Source organism: Ammospiza nelsoni, chromosome W (genome assembly GCF_027579445.1).
Source record: "Ammospiza nelsoni isolate bAmmNel1 chromosome W, bAmmNel1.pri, whole genome shotgun sequence".
Lineage (NCBI taxonomy): Eukaryota > Metazoa > Chordata > Aves > Passeriformes > Passerellidae > Ammospiza > Ammospiza nelsoni.
Window position 1 is genome coordinate 10,000,447 of NC_080668.1, and position 27,425 is coordinate 10,027,871.

The window sequence follows — 27,425 nt, forward strand, 5'->3', positions numbered from 1 at the left end:
TGCATGCAGTTCAGTAACAGTTTGAATATAAGTGACTTAACCGTCGTTCCAAAAAAACCACCCAAAACCAAAATTGCAGATCCTTTTTTAATCAATTTCTTTAATTACCATGGCTAAAACTCTTTTGTGTCTCTCTCTTTGTAGTACAGAGCAGTATTCAGAGGTTCCAAGAGAAGTTTTTTATCTTTGCTTTAACACCTCAGCAGGTCAGAGAAATCTGTATTTCCAGGTAAGAAGAGTGTGGCATAGTCCAGGTAAAATTTTGCAAAATTTCAGGAGAAAGTGTGGGATTTTTTGTTCATTTTTATGCAGCACATAAAGCTTGCAGATGCTGAATGATAATCCTCACTGAAGTTACTCTGAGTTTAACTGTTCTGTTTTCTTCAGGGACTACTATGCACAGAATTTATGTGTATTTAGGGTACAACCTACCCCATTAAAGAGTTAACAATTACTCTGTTCCAAATAATTGTCACTATTTAGAGAAGTGGTAAGCTTTTCTTCCCTGCATGTTTCCTGACTGCAGAAATAGAAGGATGCTTTTTTGTCACAGGATTCATGTTGTTGCAAGACCTATGGTGTAAGCCAAGAGGGTTTTTTCTTCTCTGGCAAAATCATATTTAATTGTTACTATAAACTCTTGACAGAGGATGCTGATCCTAAAGTCCTGTGTAACTTGCAGTAGGTAAACAAAGGTGTTGCTTATAAGACTTGTTCATAGCTCAATAAAAGAAAAATAAGAGCAAAGTTTAGTGATGTTGGGGCAGGTGTGCCAGTTCTTTCTCCGTATGACTGGAATATGAGACCTGCTGTCTAAATGGATACTTCTCTTTTTATTTCTCTTTGTCACAGGGATTTCTTGCCTGGGGGCAGAAGAGATTACACAGTCCAAGTTCAGCTAAGGTACCTTTTTCATAATGTTCTCTTACAACTTTTTATTGGCTAATGTAACATAAGATGTTTGTGGGGACATATAAATGTGGTGACACTTAAAAATTATGCTTTTTCTTTTTGGGGATATAGGTTATGCCTAGCAGAGACAAGCTGCCCTCAAGAAGATAATTACCCTAATAGTTTGTGTATTAAAGTAAATGGGAAGCTGTTTCCATTGCCGGTAAGCTTGTTTGTATGACTTGCAGTGTGTGCGTGTTATCTGTAACATTAGCTTGCTAAAGCAGTCAAGCTGTTTATTATCATTTAAATTTCTCTGGATACTGTTAGGTATATAGTTTGTATGTTGGCTGTGTGAGATAGCCATTACTACTGTTAATCATGTTACAGACACTGCATGGAGTAATTGTGTTTTAGCCACCTATAACAAACCTAATCTATTGCAGTTAACAAAATATATCAAAACCAAACCAGTGTCTGCATGAAGAATCCTCCTTCTAGCTATTCAAATTTAGTTTGACTTGCCTGGTAGTAGCCCTCACTGTTTATATTTGTGATTGGCTTGAGTTCCTTCTTGTTGCAAGGGAATGGTATCACCTTCTTGTGTACAAATTTGTATGCTGCTCTGCATCTGTCTGGTTAGTGCAGAATTCATTGCATGAATGAAGAACAGACACGTCTTAGGGTTCTTAGCATTTCCTGATACTAAAACAGAACAGTGTTGGAAGTCATACACTTCACCGGTATCTGATGTTTAAAAACTAGTACATTGGCACGGTTATCTCACGGCATAATATATATACATATATACAAAAAGGTAAAAGCACCTCATTATTCTTTAAAAAATCTCTGGAATGGGTATCTCTGTACAATAGAACAGAGAAACTCTTATGCAATCTGTTCTGAAATGGTTCTGGAAGCTACTGAAGATGGAAAAAGTAGTAGTACTGAGGTTTTTTCTTCAGCAGTGGGTTTGGAAAAATGCTGTGTGGAGAGAGAAGGTATGAACCCTCTTTTTTATAATGTCTGTCACCACCTTGGTGGGTTAGATGTATTGTCCTGTATGCTCCCGCCTGCATTTGCAACCCATGACTAGTGTTTTTGCCTTTACTCATCTTAAATGAGACTTCAGCTTCTCTTCCTCCTACTTCTTTAGCCATTGCATCACTGTTCTCCTGTCTGTCTGCAGTGTGTAAGAAGGTTTCTTTCATATGTTTTCTAGTCAGTATTTTTTGCAAATGCCAGCTATGTTCTCTGATAAGCTTGAGGATTTTCTCCTTTCTTATGCAGATTGTCTTCTTTTCTTCAAGCAAGGAACAAAAAAAAATTGGTCTGATGTGGGATCTCAGCACCTCAGGACTGATGTGCAGAGTGACCGAGACCACCCTTGGGGGGCTCGGGAGTCCTGGAATGTTGCCAGAAGTGTCTGGTGGCTGGACTTTGATCTTACACGGGAGACGACACCTGTATGAGGATAGGAGGATTTCACTGGGTGAATGGTGAAGGGATAAGTTAATTAGTGTGAAACACAGGGTTTAGGATTTCTGTACAGGGGGGTCTAAAGAAGTAAGATGGAGGAATTGGGGTGTGTCCTGTTCTTCTTCTTCTTCTTGGCCTCCATCTTCTGTGGTGATGTTGGCACTTTGGGATTGGTTATTACTAAAAGTGCACTGGTTAATAAGGGTAAAAGGCATTGGGGAAAATTGATAAATATTGTATACGTAACTTTGAGTATAAAGATAGGTGACCACCCCGGGGGCTCTCAGTGTGCTCATGGCTGGCTTGCTGTGCAGACCTCTGTCGGGCCGAGAGAAAATCTTTTAGATAAACAATTAATAAGCACCGAGACCGAGAAAGAACCTGAAGCCTCTTCTCGTCCTTTGAAGTGCGGGCTGTCCAAGACCACCCCGGGCCTTTCCAGGTCATTGAAACAGCCGAGAAACCGACAAGTGGCGTTCGCTGCGAGGGCTACCCCCCACCAACCTTTCGGGGGGGGATCAGCCCTGAAGAGCTGAAGAGCTGAAGAGCCAAGAGGGCAGCTCCAGCCTAGGACGAGTTCCCAGGAGAGCACTGATAGCTCCTGAGGAGAGAAGCCTGAAGAAAGAAGAAGAAAAAAAAAGAACCGGCCAGGAGAGTCTGCAAAAAAACAGCAGTCACTGAGAATTACATCTCTCAGCTTCTGCCGAAGAAAGTTCGTAGCAGAGAAGCCTGGATCAGAACCAGAAAGACGCCTCTGGATCCTTCTCCCATGACCTGCTGGACGGAGACCGGGAGCCTTCGGACAGCTCTGACGACAGATTCGGTGAGAAGGTCAAAAATAAGAACATGGGGGGCACACTCTCCCAGGAACAGCGGGAAATTTTGTCCGCCTTACAAGGCGTGGCTGAATCATACATGGAAGGGATCCCAAAGAAGGAATTAAAACAGTTATTTTTGTGGGCGAGGCTCAATTATCCACTTGCAGAAACTTGCCTGCTATTCGAAGTGGGGTTTTGGCAAGAAATAATTAGACATTTATATCTCTTAGCAACGAAAAAAGATGAGACAGCGTTAAAGCTGCTCTCGCCAGCAAGAATAATGCTAGAAGGCATTTCGGTGCAGTCGAAAAGACTGGAAAAGCAACGAAAAGTTGCGGTACCCTCAGAAGGAGGGGGGGAGAAAAGCTCCAGGAAAAAATTAGTTCTGGCCTCAGTTAGCCAGGGGAAAGTGCTCTTGAGGAAAGAGCAGGAAATAATATTAAAACCTCCGGTCCCAAAACCCAGAAACCCCAGGAAACTCCTAAAGCGTCCTGAAACCCCGGAGAGTACAGGGGAGTCAGGATCGGAAGGGGGGATGCAGGGGGGAGAGAAGGGATCGGGAGGGGCGCTTTCCCGCGGCGGCGCGGTGGCGGAGCAGGGCGGCCAGGCTGCGGCGGTGCAGGCAGGGGACGCAAGTAAAGAGATAACGGAAGACACGAGTTCTGGTGTGGCTTTTGTCAGCACAACGCCGGGGGCGGCGGCCGCCCCGGCCGGCAGGGCAGCAGAGACACGCGCAAAAGGCAGGACTCGCAAAGACCCGGGGGGGGAGTCACAAACCAGCGCAGAGGTGTTAGGCACAGGCGGCGAATTGGAGGAAGCTGCGCAGCCCCAAAGGGCCACCGTAGAGAGACGCAGGAGGCGCGCGGTTGTGACGTCAGACCCGGTGCGGAGGTCGGCTCGGATCGTGGAGCGGGCCCGGGGGCCAGTGGGGGGCAGGCTGCGCACACCGGTGGGAGGAATGGACACAACGTCAGAGGAGGAGGAGACAGAGTCAGGGACAGACCAAGGGGAGGAGACTTCGGAGGTGGAACAAGGGGGACAGAGTGACGTCAGCTCGGGAGAGACAGGGAGCGGCTCGGAGAGCACGCATGCGCGGAAAGCAGAACGCGGGCGGGGGCGGGCCAGGTCCCCTGTGACGTCTCGGGCGAGAAGGGGCCGTGCTAGGGATTCTAAGTCCCGGGGCTCCACACCCTCTCCAGACTTGGTACCTTTAGTTGAAACCCTCGGGGTCCAAGGCTCATCCCTTCAAGGGAGACGTTCTGGTGTTCGAGCTCCATTTTCAACTGAATTAAAAGCCAGGCAGACTCGGTCTCAGACACAGCAGTCGACCGGAAAAAGAGCAGTCGAGCTCATTCCGTCATCCGAGCTGGGGAGGCCGGTGACAGCGCCACCTAGTGGGGGGCAAGGGTTTCGCTTGTGTTTCCACAGATCGAGGTCTAAAGTGGGTGTCAGCGCGACACGTGAAGCCATTTCGAACGCGAGAACACGAGAACGCTGATCCAAGAAACAAAGAGACGAGTACTCAGACAGAAGTCGAGACTCAGACTGCACAAGACGACTCGGTAGAGAAATAAAAGGAAACTAAGGACTTTGGGAATTTCACACAAAAGCGAAGTCATGAGTTTCATGATGCTTATGTGCATCCTTCTTTCATTCATTGCAGTAAGCAATGGGGGAAATTTACCTGTTAGTCAACCAAAGCAAAATGTATGGGAGACTTTAGCTCAGGCAGCGAATTTAGATAGTATTTGCCTGACACATTCGAGGCCAGGGAAACCATTTTCAGCATGCATGGTTGGATTGCCAGTGGACGAATGGCCAGTTCCAGGGCACTCCGCAGTTAACATTTCGCAGGTCATTAAAGATCCTGTGAAAGAGTGGTGTGCTTGGACACATCTACTTCCTGTGGCTTCTACAGAACCTCAGGAATTGGAGATTTTTGGGTCCATGAAAATGGAACTCTGCATGCAGTTTGAAACTCCGAAGGTCACAAAGGCAAAAACTATCAATTTGACTCCCATTCATGAATTCTATAAGAATGCATCAGCATGGTGTAAATATACAGAGAAAACTGCCAGAAGATCGGTCCAAGTCCCAGTGCAATTGCCACGGGGTTTGTTCCTAATTTGCGGGGACAGAATTTGGCATGGCATTCCTGCTAATGCCACGGGAGGTCCATGCAGCATTGGGGAAATTTCAATGCTATCGCCTGATTTGAACATGTTAAGGGAGAGAAAACGCAAAGAAAAAAGATCCATACAACATTATGCGGCAGATTGCAATGACGAAATATTTTCTTGGGACAAGGCAGCGAGAATTGCTACAGCAATCTTCTCGCCTCAAACAGCATCAGGGGTAGCCTTGACTCAAGTCGACCGCATGGGTTGTTGGTTGAGCAAACATGCGCGGTCTGTGTCTGTCGCATTGGATGACATGTTAAAAGACATCAGTGGTGTAAGACAGGCGACTCTTCAAAACAGAGCGGCGATCGATTATCTATTGCTCGCTCATGGACATGGGTGTGAAGAGTTTGAAGGGATGTGCTGCATGAATCTCTCGGATCATTCAAGGTCAATTCACGAAAGTATTAAAAATATAAAGGATAGCATAAATAAGCTTGGCGAGATCACAGGATCATGGATCGATCAGCTGGTAGAATTCTTTGACATCTCTCCCATTTGGAGAGGAATTTTAAGGGTAGGGTTCTATGTCTTAATAGTTCTCCTAGTCCTCATACTTGTCATCCCATGCATCTTTGCATGTTTAAAACGTGCCATGAATCAGATAGCAAAAGAGGTCTTCTTGGTGCAAACAGAAGGGGGAGATGTGGGATCTCAGCACCTCAGGACTGATGTGCAGAGTGACCGAGACCACCCTTGGGGGGCTCGGGAGTCCTGGAATGTTGCCAGAAGTGTCTGGTGGCTGGACTTTGATCTTACACGGGAGACGACACCTGTATGAGGATAGGAGGATTTCACTGGGTGAATGGTGAAGGGATAAGTTAATTAGTGTGAAACACAGGGTTTAGGATTTCTGTACAGGGGGGTCTAAAGAAGTAAGATGGAGGAATTGGGGTGTGTCCTGTTCTTCTTCTTCTTCTTGGCCTCCATCTTCTGTGGTGATGTTGGCACTTTGGGATTGGTTATTACTAAAAGTGCACTGGTTAATAAGGGTAAAAGGCATTGGGGAAAATTGATAAATATTGTATACGTAACTTTGAGTATAAAGATAGGTGACCACCCCGGGGGCTCTCAGTGTGCTCATGGCTGGCTTGCTGTGCAGACCTCTGTCGGGCCGAGAGAAAATCTTTTAGATAAACAATTAATAAGCACCGAGACCGAGAAAGAACCTGAAGCCTCTTCTCGTCCTTTGAAGTGCGGGCTGTCCAAGACCACCCCGGGCCTTTCCAGGTCATTGAAACAGCCGAGAAACCGACAGTCTGATATTATCTTATGGACATCAATGTCTGCTGATGCCTTGTCTTGTTAATATAGTTTATGTCCTGCGATGCTGTCTTATGCTCTTCATTTTGTACATAACATATGTCACAGTGTTAGCAAAAACTGTTTATAATTTTGGATTATTGCTTTGCTTTAGATCTAAATCCTGTAGGGTCTTCCTGCACATCAGGATTCTTTAATTTCTTCATCTGAACTTTAGGTGAGAAAGTGAATAAATTATTGCCTTGGCAACTTCCTTTCCACTCCTTCAGTATGAGCTGAACGATAAATGCAATCTCAGTCCAAGTACTTCTGCCAATATTTTCTGTTGATTTTTGTCACTGTCTGTATCCCTCTGGTGGTTCCTTTCTGTTGCAGGAAATGCAAGATAACTTCTTTGTCTCAAAGACCACTATTTTCCAACTCAGTAGTGTTGGTGTTAAATAATTAATCAGTGATGCCAGCCTCTATTGCCAACTTGCACAGTTCTTAAGTGAGTATTGTTCTGCCTTTCCCTAGTATAGAAGTTCATGCGTCTGCAGATGTCTGTAAATTATTCTTGGTTGTTTCCTTGTCTGCAGTCCTCACCAGAAACTCCAGAAAAATGCTGCCAGTGTACCAGTACTGATTCAGGTTGTGCCAACTCATGTTAACATGGTATTTCCTTGTATTCATACAACTATCTGTGTCCTCCTTTTGTAGTGTTGGTTCTGACTTAAAAGGAGTAAATGTAGAGTCTTGCATGCTGCTATCTTGGTAAGTAACAAGGTTTTTATACATGATGAACTAAAAATGCAAGAGTTGGATGGCGGGTGCTGCTGCCTATTATCTGTTCCCAACAAACCTCTCCTGTAGAAAAGCAGGTTGGGTTAACATTCAAGCAACACAGTCAGATCCACACACAACACTCACCACAGCTGGCTCAGCAAGAGAGGCAGAAGGCTCTTTTGAGGGTATGTTCCAGCAGAGGTTGATTACATGGAAGCTGATGGAAACCCAGGCAAAAGAGGAAGAGCATGTGCTCTGAACAGTTTAAGAATGGGAAGGGATGAGAGGGCGGAGCTAAGGGCAGGGCAAAGGGGATTAGTCTCCAGGGGAGAGGGGGCAGCCACCAGGGGTACCCAACCAATGAGGAAACAGAGAAAGGAGAAACCAGGGTAGGTTGCGAAATATAGGGATCAGTGAGAGAGAGGTCCATGGGAGAGTCTTGTCTTTTCCCACAGGAGGAATGAATTCTATGGTCTTTCCAGGGCAATGTGCCTGGGAGTTGGCTGAGGAGAGAGAGTTCATGGGATGCTACAATGAACTACAGCAGGTGGTTCTCCTGTTGATGATTTTGTAGGCAAGACAGAATGTAAAAGTTCAAAAGGTAATTTGCTTTTCTTAGGGAACCTCCATAAACCACTGCAGGTCTCTTTCAAAGGCCAAAATCAAATATGTCAGGGAAGGCTGGAAATAGCCAGATATAAAGGGCAATCATGTTTTCTGTTGATATATTTTTCTGGCTATTGCAGGTAATACCTGCTTTGACTAATAAGGTTCTTGAAACAAGTGTGGAAGACTTAAAGAAACAAATAATGTTGGGACTTGCTAGCCACTAGATTTGGCAGCCTAACTAAACAGTGCTAGACCATGCTGGTTGAGATAGGCAAGCAGAGTGTTCTTAACTCCTGGAAGACCAGGAAAGGAAGGTTTTAAGTTGTTCTAGGAGTACAAGATTGAATCTGTTCTCAAGGTCATTGTGGAAGAAAACATCAAAAGCTTGACTGAAATGAAGCATGTGCACTGCAGAGTCTTGTCGCAGACATTTCTCCACAGAAATCCTTTCTTTCAGATTTCTGTGTCTTCTGGAAGGCAGAGGCCTCAGAAGGGAAGGTAAACAATTGTTATCAGCTGCTGTAGAATGCAATAGGATTCACCTTGATTGGCTCATTTTCTATGTTTATAATTAAGGGCCAATCATCAGTGCAAGCTAGGGGACTGAGTCCCTGGACACAACTTTGTTATAGATTCTTTTCTGTCTCTTCCTAGCTAGCCTAGCTGCTCTGCAAAACCTCTCTCCTATATTCTTTTTAGTATAGCTATAATGTATTATATCATATATTAATAAATCAAGCCTTCTGATTCAAGAAACAAGATTCACCGTCTTTCTCTCACCAGCAGCGACCCACTCAGGACGCTGTAATAGAGTCTGTCTCTAAAAAAAAAAAAAAAAAAGAAAAAAAAATTGAGAAATATGAGAAATACAGGAGAACTTGCATTCTTTCTCTCTTGAAAGCAACATGATTTCATTTTTAGGTTGGAGGCCAGCAGGGTTACTGTGGCTGGTACAGTATGGGGGGAAATACTCTCCTGAATATTGCAGGAATTGTGTGTTTGTCCACATAAGCTGATAATGTCACCATAGTAGAGAAAGGCCTAATACACCAAAGCAATAGGGATATATACCCTATAAATGGCAGAAGTTCTTACGTCTGATTAAAGAAAAGGCAAATAATTTCTTCTTTTAAATGTGAAATAATCAGTAGTTTCCTTTAATCTGCTGCCTCTATGTTCTGTGATGAAGTCCACATGGTAAGGTCCCTAATAGCTACCGGGTCACTCATCTGGGGTAAGAACAATAAAAGGCAGTGATTATCCTATGGTATACTTGTCTAGTTAGTGGATGTCCTGGTTTAGGGCAAATTTTGGGAGGAAACCTCCGAAGGAGTCTCCTCTAAAAAGTCGATTTCAGCGGCCCTCTCCCCCAACTGGTTCAGGAGAATAATATCCTTGGAGAAAAGTGGAAAAACTTTATTTAACAAGCAAAGTATTCACAAGCATGAAAAAGAAATAATATTAAACAATAAAACCTCTCACTGTTCTGAAGAGATGGCAAATTCAGAAAATCCTTCTGTAGTTCAGAGAGAGTCCTCCGGTGCTGGAATGCAGCATCCTGGGCCCCTGGTGGGCCACAGGTGTTAGCTCCCAGTATTATTCTGGGTTTTCAGTCCAGAGCATATTGAAACAGTGATTTGCGAAATAAGGACTTTACAATTAAAATTGTAAAGCAGGTATGTTTTATTCCAGCTGGGAAACATGGGAGATATTTCCACCAAAGACATGCCTGCCTGTTGAGACAGATTTCAGGTTTAAATACACATTGATCCCCCAAGCCCACACCTCCCTGCCTGCCCATTTCCCGCCCAGAGTCTTTGGTGGTGCCATGCCTCCTGGTGGTCGTGGGTGGGCGTCTTTGATGAAGTAACATCATCTTCTTTGATGTTTGCTGCTTGACCCTTTCTTCTGGGCAGGTGTAGTGGAGGTTTGGCTTTCTCTCAGGTCAGTTTGTCCTGGCCAAAACCAGGAGCCTGGTTCTTGCTGGCTCCTTAAGCAAAAGGTTCTGCTTTATGTGTTTCAACAATACCTGAGTCTTGCTTTACTGAGTGTTGGTGTTTTTTTAATCTTTATGGCCTTTACCTGGTAACTAAATTCTTATGTAGTCTGTTACAAGTTGTCTCTATCTAGCAAGTTACATTCCTATGTGTCCTGGGTACAAGCTGTATCTGCTTGCTAAACATTTTCTCTTTTCCCCACCACCTGCCTAAGTATATTATATGCCTCTAAAATTCTGTGTTTTCATAAGCATATGTGTTTCCCATATCAACAGTTCCAGGAAAAAAGACACAGTTTTGGGAAAAATTTCCTTGATGCAGCTTATGAGGAAAACCAGAAAAAAAACAAAGAAAAACTCCCTGTTTCTCCCTCTCTCTCTGCAAAAGCCAAGAACTCTGAGAGAGCACTGAGAGTCTTATCACTCTCTCGCTGTCCAAGTTTGGCAGCACAGTGAGAAAAGGAATTCCGGGGGAGTAAATTGAAGCTTCTACAGACAAACTGCGTGCCACTGCTTCCCCCTCCCTTCACTCTCAGGTCTAGTCTTAAAAGCACAAAACTCAATATCCAGCATAAGCAGAACAGATGACTGGGGATACAAGCATCATAATATCACCCTAGGACAGTGGAAGAGGCTCTTTATTTCTGGGTTTCATTTTCAGACTTAGGGTTTTTCACAGTAACTTTTCCCAAGCAATAGGCTGTGAATGTGTGTGTTTCTCTGGGTAAAAAAATATATACATGTGAATGTTTTTACAGCATATCCTTTCTGGGAGTTTCTTGTATAGAACAATACTGTCTTGAACTAAATAAAATCTGGTGGTCAGTTCTGTCTAAGGCATAGAGCTGTAATCTTTTATTGGCATTTTTCCAGTGCAGGATGAGTTTTTGAAATGAGTGGACTACAGGCTGTCTATATGAACTCAGAACAGATTCTCAGTTCCTATTGCAGACTGGCTTGCTTTCATCATGACAGATGCAAGGTGAGATGAATAAGCTGCAGTTAGGCCATGTGCTCCTTCAGACAGCACAAGTACTTTTCTGCTCATGATACACTGGAGATTATGTGCTTGCCTAGAAGCAAAAGGGAACTGGATGACTCCCGATTCAATTTGTAAACATCACTTATGAAATAAAACTACAGAGAAAAGTTGTCCAGGTTATGAAATTTTTCACCAAAACTGAGCAAACAATATCTAGTTTATTTTGTTTCTGCAGACAACAGCAAAGCCTATTATTCCCTGCCCATGGTGAGGGGGTTGAAACTAGATGATCTTTAAGGTTGCTTCCAACACAAACCATTCTATGATTCTATGATCTCTTAAATACAGCTGATATTCCATGTACAGCCCTTCTTTAGGGACCTTGGCAGAGGACAGATGGCAACTCGTAGCTAACTGGGCCAGGTGTAGTTGATGCAAGACAAAGCAGGCACCAAGGAGATGTGGAGCTCTTGGAACAAGACTTGTTTTTTACATAGAATCACTGAAGTGTTTTCTGGGTGTGAAACACTGAGTTAACTCTTCATGACTTGCTGTGTTTGTCACTAAGGCTGTATCCTTGTGATGTTCCACTCTCTTTCAATGTGTGTGTATGTGGGAAAAAAGCAAGCATCAATATTACTTTTTATTTTTTCAGTGAACTTACTTGGACCCAAGCTGTGTTCTTTCACCTTTTCAGCATTTCTATAAAACCTCTTAAAACAAAAAATGCCTTATAATTGTGGTTGACTTATAGTGTTATACTGTCAAAGATTGTTATTTTTCAGATTGTGTTGGATTTGGTCTCCAGCCTAGAGATCCTCTAGGTTTACCTGCTTCCCTAAGATCTGTTTAAAACTTACAAGTCTCTGTCAGAAGGTTTCAGAGTGCAGCAGGGAGACTTGGTAACACGTTAATTGTCCTTTCTTCCTATAGGGATATGCTCCACCACAAAAAAATGGAATTGAACAGAAGCGAACTGGTCGCCCCTTAAATATAACACCTCTAGTTAGGTTGTCATCAGCAGTGCCAAACCAGATTTCCATTTCCTGGGCTTCTGAAATTGGAAAGGTAATCTGCATGTTGTGTAGGATGTGGGAAGCTGTCTAAATAACCTCATCTAGCATTTCTTCTTTCCTGCTGCCTGATGTTGCTGGCAATGCATACACCAGCAAGTGTTTAGTATTAGGTGGCTGAACTTATCAGTGCCAGGAAACAAAATTTGCTCCAGAACTATTGTACTTTTCAGTAACATAAATAAGATTCACATACAGATGATAAAGACTTCCTTATAGAATTCACATTAGAAAGCCTGCTGTTAGGGGTTGCCTGAAGTGAGTGTCAAAAATAACAAGTTCCTTTTGTAGTGTAAATAGTACAAAACAGTTCAGACATGACAAAATAACAAAAGGAAGACCTAATCGCTGAAATAAACAGGGCAGGAGACTTTATCTCCTTTTAATGCCTTGATTAAAAGTGATCAGCTCAAAATTGGGCAGCTCGAGGGGTCTGCAGTCTCCGTCATCTCTCTCAGGGTGACTCACAGGAGGAGGATACCCGCAGCTTTGTCCACTAGGGGCAGAGCTGGGGTCCAGTCCTCATGGGAGCTGGTTTGGGCATGGTAACCCAGATGTTGAATTCTCGGCTTCCGTCCTCTCCGGGTCCCAGTCTGAGGGGACTCTCCCACTCAGGGTGAGAGGCAACAAAGGTTTTCAGCATCTCTGCAGGCTCAGCACTCCGCTCCTCATGTCTAGACATCACTCTAATTTCCTAACTCTATATTGGCTCCTTGTTTTGGGGGTCTTTTCAGTAAGTTTGGAGTAGTAGCCTCTCATGGCATGCTGGTCCTGAAGTTATTTTGCATGGCTCCCTCCCACATTTCGTCTTTTCTCCTCACTGTCTGGGGAGGTCCACGCCCTTCACCATCTCGGGAGAAGAGCCATCAACCCAGCCCCAGCCAGGGCCCTCATCTATACAAAAAAGAACCATTTAACAACAATGACTTGTAATTATCATAACAAACAGGTAGCACTTCAGCACCAACAGTGGTCTGCCTAGTTTTTGTAACTTTTTTCTTCAAAAAAAATTGGCAGTTTTTTTTGTTCATAACACTCACTTCTTTGTAGCCTGATGGTGTGGAAAATGAAATTATGTAGGCATATATTCTAAGGCATGTTTCTTGGTATCTGTTGGAATTGTCCATTGGAGAAAACTTTTTAAACTGATCACTGTGAGAAATCATATTCGCTTTCAAAAAATTTAAAAGGTTTATTAAAACCTTATCAAAAATACAACAGAAGACTGAATAGAGAAAATATTATGGCGCTGGGAGCAAAGGATTTTTTTCCCACCATGTGCTCATCCACACAGTGGAGGTTTTTCCTTTTAATCCTTTAGCCCCTTCCAAAGTTCTGTCCATCGACTCTTTCTTCACTCTCCAGTGGTGTTTACTTCCTTAAATCTTGATTGGAGGTCAGATGTTGCCATAGTAACAAGCCGACCCTCCCAAATATCCCAAACCCAGGCCACCCCGATAACAACGCAAGGGGGGGTAAAACATAAGTCTATAAAACTACTCTTAACATATATACATGATATTTGCCTTTTAATTGTGAGAGTCAATCATCGCATTAGTCATCTATCACATCACTAATCATAGCTGAAAGAAATTGGCCTTTAAAATGGCTGTGTGGTTGTTTAGAAATCTACCTATGGATTTTTTAAAGAAAGAAAAGGACAGTGGGAAATTTCTGAATTCATCTTATGTTTAAATAATGTTTGCAACAGCCCTTCAAGCTGTTGCTAAGTCAAGAACTACTTATTCCTATGTGACTATTTGTGTAAATGTCCTGGTTTAGCAATGGTACTCCCCAATTTAGTGCTCCCCTGGAGACCTGTTCCAAACCCGCCACTCGCTCCCCTGCTTTCGTCTCCCCCTCCCCTGCTGCAGGCTGGAGTGGAGAAATGGAGGCACAAAAGGTAAAGATCATGGGTTGAGATAAGAACAATTTACTGAAAACAGCAATGAGATGAGAGGGAGCCATCTGGTTGTCGGGGGTTTCTGTGTGAATTGTTCCTTTTCTTGTACCTTCGGTCATTAGTATTGTTGCTGTTACTGTTCTTTTTCTCATCTCATTGCTACATAATTTCAGCTAAAATAATAAAGCCAGATTCACTCCTCCCCCTTCTCCATGGTTACTTCTTTTGTCTCTCTTAAGTATCAGTCATTATTGTTTCTTAGCAACAAAATGGGAGAAAATTCCCTAAGAGAAAGAAAATAAAAAGAGAAAAACCTGACCTCCAACATTCTTAGTTAAGTAATAACTCGAGTGGGACAATTGGATTTGATTGGCAGGAGAATTCTGGCAGAGTATTGGAGTCTTTCGCAGTAATGAAGTCGTCTGTCTGCTTTTCATAACTATTAAGCAAAAGTCATGAAATAAACAAGGGCCAGGAGAATTCTTCTCCTTTTTAATGCCTTTATTAAAAGTGTTCAGCTCAGGATTGGGTAGCTTGGCAGGTCTGCAGCTTCCCGTCGTCTCCCAGGGCGACTCAGAGGAGGAGGATATGCACAGCTCTGTCTGCAAAGGGCAGAGCTGGGGGAATCCAGTCCTCGCTGGGAGCCTTTGGGGCGTGGTATTCCTGTCAGATGGTGCCCCTCCCATTCCGTCAGCTTGGTCTCACCGCCGGGGTCAACTCTCGTGGTCAGGGCGAGAGGGTCCGAAGGTGTTCCGCGTCTCTGCAGGCTCAGCACTCGGCTCCTCACGTCCAGACATCACTCCAGTCTCTCAACTCTTAGGTGGCTCGTTGTTTTTGGGGTTTCTCCGTGGGTTTGGAGTCGGGGGTTCCACAAAGCATTCTGGTCTTGGGAGTCACTTTGCATAACCCCCCCCCACCCTCTCAGGTGTCTTCACTATTCTGGGAAAGGTAAAACTTAGCCTCAGGCAAGGTCCCCACCCAGGAGAAAGGCCATTACCTCGCCCCAGCCAGGGCTTTTAACGACAACAACCCGTGATTACAATAACAAAGGCAGCAGCCCAGCAGTAGTGGTAACTTTTTCTCACAGAAAAAAATATTAACCGAATTTTTGTTCATAACAAGTCACGTGTGTTTTTTTTGCTGGATGCTACAACTAGTGTAAATAGTAATCTGTTGTCATAGTGGAAGTACTGTATGAAATCAACATTTAATCTTCAATCACTCTTTTTGTAGAATTACTCCATGTCTGTCTATCTCGTTCGCCAGCTCACTTCAGCTATGCTTTTACAGAGGTTAAAAATGAAAGGTATCAGAAACCCTGATCATTCCAGAGCACTAAGTAAGTCTAATTAATTTGCTTGTCTATACTTTTTGAGGATGGTTGGTGGCTCTTTAAACCTAGAATTTGTAATACTTCAAGAATTTGCATAATTTTGAGAAGAAAGTCCATGCCCAGAGTATCAAACGTGTCCAGTATAATCCCAGAGCCTGTCCGGGAACTGGTTACCATGTGAATACCCCTAGCCCTGACAAAGACAATTGCAGGCACCGTGGCTCAGGGCTACTCTGTCCATATGAGAACAGGGTTGTCCGGGAACCAGTTATAATGTGAATGTGAATAGCTTCTGCTCCTGAACAGGGTGGTTTCACAAGCATATGTTTAACCTTTACTGACATTTTATACACAAGCATAGGTTTAAACTTTACTAATATTTTATACATACATATACTTATTTTCTATAGCATGAATTATCTCTACTACATATAACATAGATGTTCTAAATTCTCTCCACTTGCATGTGATGCTGATTGCACCTTGCTCACTGATAATTATTTTCTCTCTTGGTATGTTGAGTTTTCTCTACTAATCATTGTGGCTGTTTGCGCATCTGCTGCACATCAAACAACTTTGTGATGCACAGTGTTTGCCAGTTGCTTATAAATAATGAAGCTATTGTTGTTTGGTATTGCTGTGAGAAATGACCGCTCACTTAAAAAATTTTAAAAGATTTATTAAACCTTTACAAAAATACAATAAAAGGACTAAATAAGGAAAAAGAGCAGCACTGAGACCTGCCCTTGTGGCTGCCTACCACATGGCCAACTCGTCTTCAAAATGGATGCTCAGTCTTTTATACTCTTGGGGGTTGCATCAGCCAACCCTGGCCCCTCCCAAAGTCTTTCAGTCATCTCTTCTTATTGGTGGAGACTGCTTTCTTGTAACTTGATTGGAGGGTCAGGTGTTGTCATGCCGCACCCCCCCCAGAAACAAGCTTTTCCATTCCCAGCTGTCTCATGTAAGGGGCACATGTGCATACCTTTTTTCTACCTGTCTTAGACAACCCAGGGTGTCTGATAGCAACAATATGGGTGGAGGGGGGGGGGGGGAGGGGACCATGGGGAGAACAGAGGACATCTAAACTACAATAACATAACTATACATCAATAAAGCTTCTCCTAATATTCACACAATATTCATCCCTTAATTGTGAGAACCAATCATCTCATTATCCATCTATAACATTGCTATGAACTAGTTTGCTAGATGCTTAATTTTCTTAGATAGCTGGAAATAAAGGACATGTACCGGTGTATCAAGACTAGCATTTTAAATAATGACATCTGTGTATAACTTCTTATTTTTATAGTTAAAGAAAAACTAACTGCAGATTCTGATAGTGAGATTTCCACAACCAGTCTGTGGGTATCTCTGATGTGTCCTGTAAGTACATCTGGAAATTTACAGATACAGAATTCTATTTTTATCTTCAGTGCAGAGTTGGGCTGCTTTTAAAAAGACTCACTGTAGAAACTTCACTGGCTTTTGTTATATACTGATTCAATAATATAAAATAGTGGGGAGAAGGGTGCATCTACAAGCATCTGATTGTAGCAGCATTCACTGAACTACAGTTTGGAACTGTGAATGCCTCAGATGTAGCACAGTCAGAATCAAATTGCTACTCGTGTGTGTATAGTAAGGTCTTTAAAAGGAGTAATCTCATATTGAGGTGTTGAGACTAATTGGGCAGGGTGACAGAATAATTAAAGGATACAGTGGTAAATAAAATTTCAGATTTGCTCATCTTTGTGGTATTACTTATACTGTCAGCTACTATTAAAAAAAAATTGATGATTGTGTAACAAGGCAACACTGCCTTGGGGTTTCTCTTCCCAGGTAGAAACTGGCCTTGTGTTTGTGACTGGTCTGTTCAGTTAAATATTAAAATGAGTCTAACATGTAACTGGACCTCAGAAAACCCCTTTAAATATTTGGTTAAAAGAAAATTATAAAAGTGGGTATTTCATTAAAAAATCCTGGAAATAATGTTGATGCAGGTCCATTAGAAATATTTCTGACAACTCAGTAGAGATTTTGAGGATGGCTTTATGGTTCCTTTAAGTGTAATATAAGTGCTTTGATAGGGTGGATTTGCTTGCAGCGCCCTTAGCCCTGGGCACCCTCTGTAGTGAGAAGAGACAGTTGTTAGCTATCCAGGCCTACTTCACTGTCTTCTGTTCTGGCTCTCTCTAAATGTATCTTCTGCAGCTGGGAAAAATGAGACTGACAATCCCATGCCGGGCTGTTACTTGTGCACACCTGCAATGTTTTGATGCTGCTCTTTATCTTCAAATGAACGAAAAGAAGCCTACCTGGATCTGCCCTGTCTGTGACAAAAAGGCAACTTATGAGAGCCTAATATTAGATGGGTAAGAGACTGGGTTTGCAGATTACACAATCACTTAATATTTTTCATTATGTACTCAATAGCAACTTTTGTGACTTGAGGTTTAGCCATTTCATATTATTTTCTTTGTCAAAATACTTTAGACTGAGAGGAACTGACTGTTAGTTTTTCTTACCATGTAACAAACGGCATAAGTTTATCTCCCAACTGCATCATCAAACTCATGAGCCTCGGTATATTTCCTCTGAACAAATCCAAGTCTGATATTTAAAGATGTCTCCTTTTTATGTGACGTTATCTCTGAGGCTATTAACTTTAAAATTCAACTTTTAACTCATAACAAAGTGTCAAACTTGGTTCAAAGTATGATTATTTCTGCTCCTGTATTGAAATCTATGTATTGCAGTAATGTTGGAGTGGAATATGGGTAGGTTGGGATATTCTTTTAGTTGTCAATGTCTGCAAAGTCTATAATTACAGGCTTTCTGGTAAGAGGAACTAGGGAGAGAGCACATTCAATGAATGGAAGGTGATCATAATTGGCTTTTCCACTGTCTCCTTTTCAGTTAGAATAAAAATTTCACTTGGAATCAAAAATGAAACCACTTTATGGAAATCCTTAATGAATGTTCAGATGTGGATGAGATCAAATTCCAAGAAGATGGGTCCTGGTGCCCCATGAGGCCAAAGAAAGAAGCTATGAAAGTCTCAAGTCCACAGTGCAACAAAATAGAAAGTATGTACATATGGGTACTGATTGCAAACCAACTTGGATATTTAGATGCAGCTTGGATAATGTTTGAATGTTGATGTTTGTTTACTGGAGGGCTTAATACTTCTAACCTCCTTGTCTTATAAACTAAAAAGCAAGGGTTGTGTCTCTAAAAGTATGTGGTTTTGGGCTTTGTCTTTGCTCTTTATCATAGCAGTTGAGAAAGCAAAATGTTGTTCTTGTTTTAGGTCCTTAAATTGATAAGTGAAGACTAAAACTTGTGTTTTAATATTCTCAACATGACATAGTGTCATGGGTTGACATTGGCTGAATGCCAGGCACCCACAAAAGATGTTCACTCACTCCCCTGCTGCAGCTGGACAGAGGAGAGAAAATTTATCAAATGGTTCATGAGTTGAAATAACGACCAAGAGAGATTGCTCAGTAAATACCATCAGAGAAAAACAGGCTAAACTTAGAGATATAAGGTGAATTTATTGCTGACAAAATCAGAACAGAATAATGAGAAGTAAAACAAGCCCTTAAAAACACCTTCCCCCACCCCTCCCTCCTCAGCTCTACCTCCTCTCTCAGTAGCACAAGGAGGCAGGGAATAGGTGTCATGGTCAGTTCATCACCCGAGGCTTCTCCTGCTGTTCAGGGAGAGGAGTTGTTCCACTGTGGGGTCCCTCCCATGGGAGACAGCTCTCTGCGAACTGGTGCAACATGAGTCCATCCCATGGGCAACAGTCCTCCCCAAACTGCTGTGGCGTGGGTCACTGTTCCATGGGATGCAGTCCTTCAAGGACAGGCTGCTCCAGCCTGGGAGTGCGGCCCCTCTCTCCACAGGTCTCACACAGCATCACAGCCTCCTCCCAGGCATCCACTTACACTGTCATGGGGCTTCTCCATGGGCTACAGGTGGATCTCTGCATCCCCTGTGAACCTCCATGGGCTACAGGGCTTCACCATGGTCAGCACCACGGCCTGCAGAGGAATTTCAGCTCCAGCACCTGGAGCACCTCCTCCCCCTCATCTTCACTGACTTTGGTGTCTGCACAGTTGTTTTCTCTCACATGTTTTCACTCCTGCCCTTCTCTGACTGCAATTACAACTGCACCACACACTTTGTTTTGATTTATTCTTAAATATGTGATTCACAGAGATGAGGGGTGGAATGGATTGGTTTTGCATGGGCTGTTTTTTTGTAGTGGGGGGCCACAGAGGTGGCTTTTGTGAGAAGCTGCTAGAAGCTTCCACCATGTCCAGCAGAGCCAATCCCTGATGGCTCCAAAGATGGACATGCTGCTGGCCAAGACTGGGCCAATTAGAAATGGTGGTAACACCTCTGTGATAATATATGTAAGAAGAAATCAAAGCAAAGTTCGTGGTGCAGTTGTAATTCCAGCCTCAACCAGCGTCAACCCTCGACACATAGAAAACTTATAAAACAGTTCCTGGCAATAGCATTCTCTGTAGTGGCCAGGAAGATAATCTGGTGCTGTTGCAGATAGAAACTGCTGATGTCAATAGCATTTAGAAAACAGTGATGTTCTATTATCTTCTTCAGGTTCCAGTGTTTTTAGGAAACCCTGTTCTGTGACAGTGACCAATGAAGTGAACAAGAAGAAAGTTGATATTATTGACTTGACAGTAGAAAGCTCTTCTGATGAAGAGGAAGATCCTCCTACCAAAATGTCCTGGTTTAGGGCAAATTTGTTAAAGAATCTGCAAAGGAGGGCCCCTCCGGAAAGCAAACCCACACGGCCCCTCCCCCCAACTGGTTCGGGAAGAATTCCTCAGAGAGGAATGGAAAGAACCTGTTTATTTGACAGGCCCAGCACCCCCCAGCACACAAAATGAACAATACCAGATGACACCGCTCTGAGAAAGATGACAAAATCAGAAAGTCTCTTTCGGGGGTGGTTGCTCTGTTCTCAGTCCCTCCAGCGCTGGGCAGCTGCTGCAGCCAAACGGTGCAAACCCTCGGTGTTCCCAGGTCCCAGTCCGGAGCAGGTTCGAGATGGTCGAAGAAAAGGAGAAGAGAAACAGCCCAGGGAGGAATTTGGACTGTTTAGCTAAACTAGCTAATAAGCAGAGGCCAAAGCAGAGCAGAAGCAAGAGCAGAAAAAAGAGAGCAAGCAAAGCAGCAAGCCAAAAGCAAGAAGCGAAAACAGCCCTATGTACTGCCCATCTCTGTGTCCCTGATAAGAGAAACCCAAACAAAACTTCCACTCTTCAGAGCCGGTCCTAAAGGCACAGAACATATGAATGTGGATACAAGCATCATAACGTCACCCCAGGACACAAAAGGAAGTGCATATTTATGTCTGAAACACAAGGAAGCCCAACCAAAGGGTTTGTCAATTTTAAAGTTAGTTGTAATTCTGTAATGTTTCAGATAAACTGATCTGTAGAGAAATGGATTTTTAATCTCTCTTCAGGATCCAGCTCCACACTTCGAGAGGAGAATTTCTAGGCCTCTCCTTGCAGAAGGTTGTATTGATACAGTACCTTTGTACAGACAAAACACTATTAAATAGTTTTACATATCACAAAAAGCTTGTGCTCACTGTTGATGTGTTTGCAGGGCCATTTCTCCATAGAAAAGGAAGTTGATTAAGATAATGGACAAGATTCTCCTGAGAAAGTAGATTATGCCAAGTGGAGTAGCTTTATGCATTCTTGTTAAGTTAGTGTCATCTTAAGGCTTTTTTTTTCACTGTTATACCCTTTATCTAATCTGCTCTGGTGCCCAGGAAATGAGGCTATGTTGTGTTTATCATCCATCCTGTCAGTCTTGGAAGGGAGGCACTTTGCTGTTTTGAATCAAGACAAGCTTTTCCTCCTCTATTACACTCTGGAATGTCTTGGACACTGTTGTTGGCTATGGTTATCTGTCAGTCCTGCAACTTGGTTAGCACAACCAATAACTTCCCAAGTACTCTGTCAACTGCTCCATCTTTGTTGTCATGCCTGACTTCAGTGGCAGGCTTAACCAAGTTCTTTACTGTTATGTCACCTGTCTGTCCCAGTCTGCCCACCTTGGCTGCAGGTACTGTTTGTGGCTTCCATAACATTCTTGCTCATGGCCCGTAGGGCACAGGAGACCTGCAGGGAGTGAGGGGCACTGGTTAGGCTCACCAGTGCTCACTGCTCGACAGGGTGATTCCAAGCATCAGGTTTTAATAATGAGTTGTTAGTGTTGCACGAGGTGTGTTTCTGTTTCTCACTGTAGTGGCTAATGTCTTGTACTAAAATAATAGTAATACAAACAAACCCCTTCTGTTTTGCCAACTCTTGAAGTAATGAGTAGGTGTACTGTGTCTATAGTTCACAGGAATGTGTGATTTTTGGTGAGCAAATAGTTGGTCATCTTCAACCACTTTCAGCAGCAATACTGAAATTCTGTCGCTTTTTGTGAGAATTGTGGAGGAGTCCCTCTGCAAGAGACATGGTTTTTAATTTTTATATGAAAAAATAGCTGCAAATGCATCTCTTAATGAAGTTTCAGAAGGCACCGAGACTTGCTTCCATGCTCCTGTGCTTGTTTGAGATGGCTATGTGCAACCGTAATTGTAGAGGGACTGAGTTTTCTTGTCTCTCTGTGAGTGATGTATTTTCCTTGCTGTTTGGGTATGGATATGGCATTTTTTCTTTCTTCAAATCCAAGTCAAAGCCAGGCTTTTGGGGAATATCTTATCTCCTCTAAACAATGTTGCCTGAATGCTAGTTTTGACAAAACTGTGGGGTGTCTTCTTATAGGCAGAAACAATGTAGGCTGAATTATAAGAGATGCTTGAGAAGGAAGGGTCTGAAATCCAAGGTTTTGAATTCAGAAGTAGCAAGGCAGCAGTCTGGGGAGGAAGACATGAGTGTATAACACTCATGGCTGGTGGGCTGGAGGGAGCAATGCAGAGCAGCTGGAAATGGGATTCTGGGGGTTTCCATCTGACTTGGAGTTTATGAAATATGCATATGGCTGGTGCCTGAATGCCTGTGGTGTCATCTTTAACAGTGCTGTGAAGTAATTGGGCAGCAGGTGAGGATGCAAAAGGGTTTTAACTAGTTGTATGCTCTTGGAGAGTTGAACTTAGCTTGGGCTCAGGCTGTGAGTAAAGATGAGTTTTGATATTTAACTCCCATGTGTAATCTGTGCTTCAGAGGCTGAATAACGGTCACTTGCGCCCTTGGCGTGACAGGTTGTCACTGAGGAACAGTTATATAGAGAAATTCAAACAAGCACTCTCCTGGCTCTGGCTACCTGCACATCCCTTCCAGGGTACTCCACAGATAGATTACTTACTACATTACTTTCTCTGAATGGTAGACTGTTATAAATTACTCCAGCACTGTACTTTGTTTTAATGCTAACTTGCTCTTATGTCACAGCTGCTGTTGAGAGCCAAGATAGGGTCATGTTATTATGAAGACTGGTATGAAAGAGGAAATTAGAGTTGGAATACTGTACAGTGAGTAGCCATGCTATAGTTGTATTATAACATAGTGACCCTGTGGATGAAAGTGCACAGTGGTGCATAATTTTTTTTCTGTAACTAACAACCAGGTTGTTTGTAATTTCCCATGCTGTTTGAAAAACGGGGTTCTTGTGTATCAGCCACCTACTGTCAGAGTGCCCAGCATGACAACAGTTGATGCTGCTGCTATTCCACCTTCATTAACAGACTACCCAGTACCATTCCATCATCCACCAATATCCAGTATTTATCAGACTTGCCAGGTAGGTGGTGCTTATTTTTCACATGTATTTTGACAGCATTATTAAATGGTGGGGTGGGTAAAAATTGGAGAATTGATCAACTGCTTTTAATGGAACAAGACTATATGCAGTATTGCACTGATGTGATGTCTAGACAAGCCCAGTACAGACTTTTTTCCAGTTTCAGATTGCATTTTGCAACAGGGGTGTGACAAACATTGCTTCTGGGGTACAAATTGGCACTTTGAAATGGCAACCAGAAACACTTCTTGCTATGTTCAGTTAGACTTTGTGTAAACATCTGATAGTTACGTGTTGTAGATGCGAGGGAGAGTAGCTACTTCTTTAAATTAATAGATGTGGGATGGCACTGACTCATCCAAAACCTAGATGTAGATATTCTGCTAACTGATTGTAGTAGTGCTCTGTCTAGACTGTATGAAAAAGGTGTTAAGGTGAGCTACAATCTGTAAGCTGACATCTATTGACTTTCTTTACCTAGACATACCTTAAATGCCTATGATGTATTCTTCAACACTGCTGCTAAATATCAGACAAAAGGTGGGGATACTGATTGTTTTCTGTCCTGGCTCCTTGAAAAAAACACTGTGTATAGAGACTCTGAGGATTCTCTTTGCTGGCTGTAACAAACCCAGAGCCCAGGAAATGGTTACTTGTGCTGACAGGTGTCACATTGCCCTCCTGTACTTCCCCTCTCCTCCTTTCATTGCCTGCATTCATTTCTGCCCTGAAACATTGCCCATTTTTCCCCCTCTTCTTTCAGCACCAGTTTGGCAGTGAAATGGATATAATTCCCCTTGTTTCTCTGTCCATTTTGTTTCCCTGTCCATTTTGTTTCCCTTACTGCTCCCTCCTTCTACTTCTCCCTTGTTAAGACATTGGTTGTCTTCCCAAATTGGATAGGAGAGAAAGCTCAGAGAGCAGAAATCTAGAACTGTTGTCTATCTCTATTGACTGAAGTTCTAAAATGTGCAAGACCAAAACAAGCTGTCAATTCTGTAAAAGCAGCTAAGCTTAAATCTCCTTCAATTTTTTTCTCTGATGGAAAAAGGGGAGATAACACTGGCCAGAACAGATTTGGAGGTGAGAGGAGAGAGAGGGAAGAAGTTTACCATTTTTTTCTGTTGTCATAGCAAACACAAGGCAAATATTTAACAACAAAACAAAAAAAGGCCATAATTTCTCATTGGTTTCATATTTTTAAACATCTTCCCTAAATGCTTACATGCTATTGGTATAAAAGATGGATGCTAGTTGTCACTGATCTTAGAGGATATACCTTGAACTACTTGTAGTTTCCTCTTCTTTGTCCCTTTTATTTGTCTAGACACAAAATGGGGATGATATTAAAAATGTTTTCTTATTGACTGCCCATGGGCGGAGGAAGAGATCTGCTGCTTGGTTTTGGACTTGTGCATGCTGTGACTTTACTTCATTCCAGCGTCTTTATTGTGATGGCACTCTTCATGTCCCAGTTTGGCCAAGTCAGGTACAATATGCAGTGAAACTTGCATTATGAACCAACAGCTCCAAATGGCAACCTCCATCTAAGCAACCACATTGAACCACCCAGCAATATCCAGTGAATAATACATCATTGTGTCATCCTCATTCTTGAAAAGAGACACTTGTACTAGATAACACATTTTGCTGCTGTCTGAGGCAGTCATTGAGAGTGGTGTCACATTAGTATATTCCATTTAGAAGCTGTGTAACAATTGCAAAATCTGTTCTATGACCACAAAAAAAGTTCCTTAAATTTGTTGTGTATGCATAAAAGAAAGACTCATCAATTTATTATCCATCTTTCTAGGACTGAATTTTCTTTCACTAATCCCAGTTAATTCACAGGTATGTTTCTGAACTGCTGTGTGGTTAATTTTCAAGTCTGTTTTTTGTGACATACTGCTCAAATAACTATCATATTTATGCAGTCCACTTGCTTAGACCTACCCACAGACCTGGAAAATCCATTTTCCCAACAAGAGGTGGTAATGAAAATGCATTAAGGGAGGATTGAGTTTAGCCTTACTATGATAAATCCAGGCGTGGAAACTCAGTCTTTATTGGTAGTTTGCCTTTCTAGGCAAAACAGATACTTGCACAGCGCTAACTTAAATACACTCAGGGTGGTGAGGCACTGGGATAGGTTGCCTAAAGAAGCTGTGGATGCCCCATCCCTGGAAGTGTTCAAGGCCAGGTTGAATGGGGCTTTGAGCAACTTGGTCTAGTGGAAAGTGTCCTTGCCCATGGCACGGGTTTGGAACTAGGTGGTCTTGAAGGTCCCTTCCAATCGAAACCATTGTGAGATTTTATGATCATGTCCTTCATGCTCTTAGTTTATGCTGTCTATCTGCAGGCCAGATTAAGCTCTGTAAATAGACCACACTGATTGTTATTTCTGTTCTTTTTCATATTAGTAGAAGATTAGGTTCTAAAGAAAATATCATAATTAATTTGAAGGGCACATGACTGAATACTTTTATAATAAATTCTCCATGCAACACTTCAACTCCATTTGCTTTGGATTATATGGAAATTTTGTAGGTCATAAGGAACCAGGTGGTATTTTTCCTTCCCTGGAAATTTAAACTTTACACCATTAGGGAGAACAATTTTTACTGTAACTAGATTCCTATGCAGACAGACTACAGCCTTGAAATGTGGGAGAATATCAGCTCCCTAACTAAGACAAGAGGATCTGAAGCAGACTCTCTTTTTCACCTCTGTCACTAGAATAAAACAGTAGTAGGTCTCTTAGAGTTGACTTTCTGGTGTCTTAAAAATGAACTTCCTCCTTTTCTTTCCACTCTACTGCATCTTGCAATACTCTGTGTCTGACCTTGAGATCTGAACTGCCAAAAGCGGGAATAACAGAAGTTTGTTCATGTGGAAGACTGCAAGCAGGTTTGCTGCTATGAACTGTCCATTTTGGACAGTTCAAACAGCTCAGGCTCAGTTTCAAACATATGCCCAAGATTTGAATCCACAGGGTAAGAGAAAATAAAGTGTGTCAAACAACATGTGTATGGGGTATATTACCTTCTTTGGCATGTGGCAACCTTGTTCTGTTTCTAAATGCTTAGAATGTTCAGCTCTGAAATGGCTTGTCTTTCACTTCAGGAAATTTAAATCAACTTAAGAATTTTTCTTTATCAGACTTGATCAGGGCTCATTTATCACTAATAAAATGTTTCAATACCTGCATATATTGTTGCAGGTGTATACTATGAAAATGTTGATTAGTACAGCTGCTGCTATTTGAGGGGCTGAAATTATTCTAACCTCCACTGAAGGAGCAGAAAGTATTTTGCTGCCTTTCATGATGAAAGGAACCTGAAATAGGCAGTTGCGCCCGGTACCTATGGGCAGTGAACATTCTCCAAATGTTAAGGGTTTTTGTGGGTGGGTGGGTTTTTTTTGTGGACATGACAGTGTTTCTTCATCCACTAATAAATGTTCAAGCGAACTATTTAATAAGAAAAACAAAAAGGGGAGGATGAGGGAGAGGACTCATGGCTCAGCTTAGCTTCATTACTTGCTGGTTTGCAGAACTCTGGTTTTTGCTATGCATGTGATAACAAGGTTCTGATAGTAAAATGTTTTGTGCTTGTCGCTCTTCAGGGTATACATTTCCCTTGTGCAGTTAATCTCTTCATTCTTCATTGTTTCAAGCAGTACTGTCCTCCTATGTTTTTGGATAGTCCCACCTCAACCTTAACAAGCAGTGTGCCTGGCAGCATCATCACATGAACCAGCCACCACAAGAGCAGCACACATGTTAGCTCCTCCAGCAGGAGCAAGACAGAAGTGATTAACCAGAAGCAAAGGCAGTGCTCCTGACATCATCTCACTGGACTGAAACAAGGGGCAGCACAGGACTCCCAGAGAGCTGCTGCTTATATCTCTGGAAATTCATAATCTCGGAAGTTATTCTGATATTTATTCAAAGGATTTGCCTTCTGGAAAATGGAGTAAATTCATCAACACCAAACAGAAGTGATAGATTTTTTTTTTCTTACTCATTAAACAGCTGGCATAGAAAAGGCCCCTTTCATAACATCCATTTATGCTTTTGGTTTGTTCTGGGGAAACTTTGTTGCTGGGTGGATACCACAAATGGTTTTTAATTTTGTTGTAAAACACAGCAATACTGTAAAAACAAACAAACAGCTTTTCAATAAAAAAGGGTGCTTAACTACTCTAGAATAACAACAACCTGGGCAAAAGTGCAGAAGTGTATGCATTGGTGAATTTTTAATATTTTCACTGGGGCCTGTAATAAACTTCATTTAAGACCATGAAGCTTTGAAATAGCCATAAC

General features: G+C 42.5%; 1 protein-coding gene across 1 annotated transcript in view; it reads left to right on the forward strand.

Moving 5' to 3' along the window:
* The window catches only part of LOC132086175 (E3 SUMO-protein ligase PIAS2-like), a 48,445-nt gene extending 23,525 nt beyond the window's left edge, over positions 1-24,920 (forward strand). The window contains exons 2-13 of the mRNA XM_059491644.1: positions 145-229; positions 853-903; positions 1,024-1,114; positions 11,917-12,051; positions 15,193-15,298; positions 16,608-16,681; positions 17,510-17,672; positions 18,253-18,384; positions 19,931-20,057; positions 20,674-20,716; positions 22,961-23,101; positions 24,915-24,920. Coding sequence (XP_059347627.1) covers positions 145-229; positions 853-903; positions 1,024-1,114; positions 11,917-12,051; positions 15,193-15,298; positions 16,608-16,681; positions 17,510-17,672; positions 18,253-18,384; positions 19,931-20,057; positions 20,674-20,716; positions 22,961-23,101; positions 24,915-24,920 — 1,154 coding nt within the window. The remainder of the gene's footprint in view (positions 1-144; positions 230-852; positions 904-1,023; positions 1,115-11,916; positions 12,052-15,192; positions 15,299-16,607; positions 16,682-17,509; positions 17,673-18,252; positions 18,385-19,930; positions 20,058-20,673; positions 20,717-22,960; positions 23,102-24,914) is intronic.
* Positions 24,921-27,425: the final 2,505 nt, after the last annotated feature.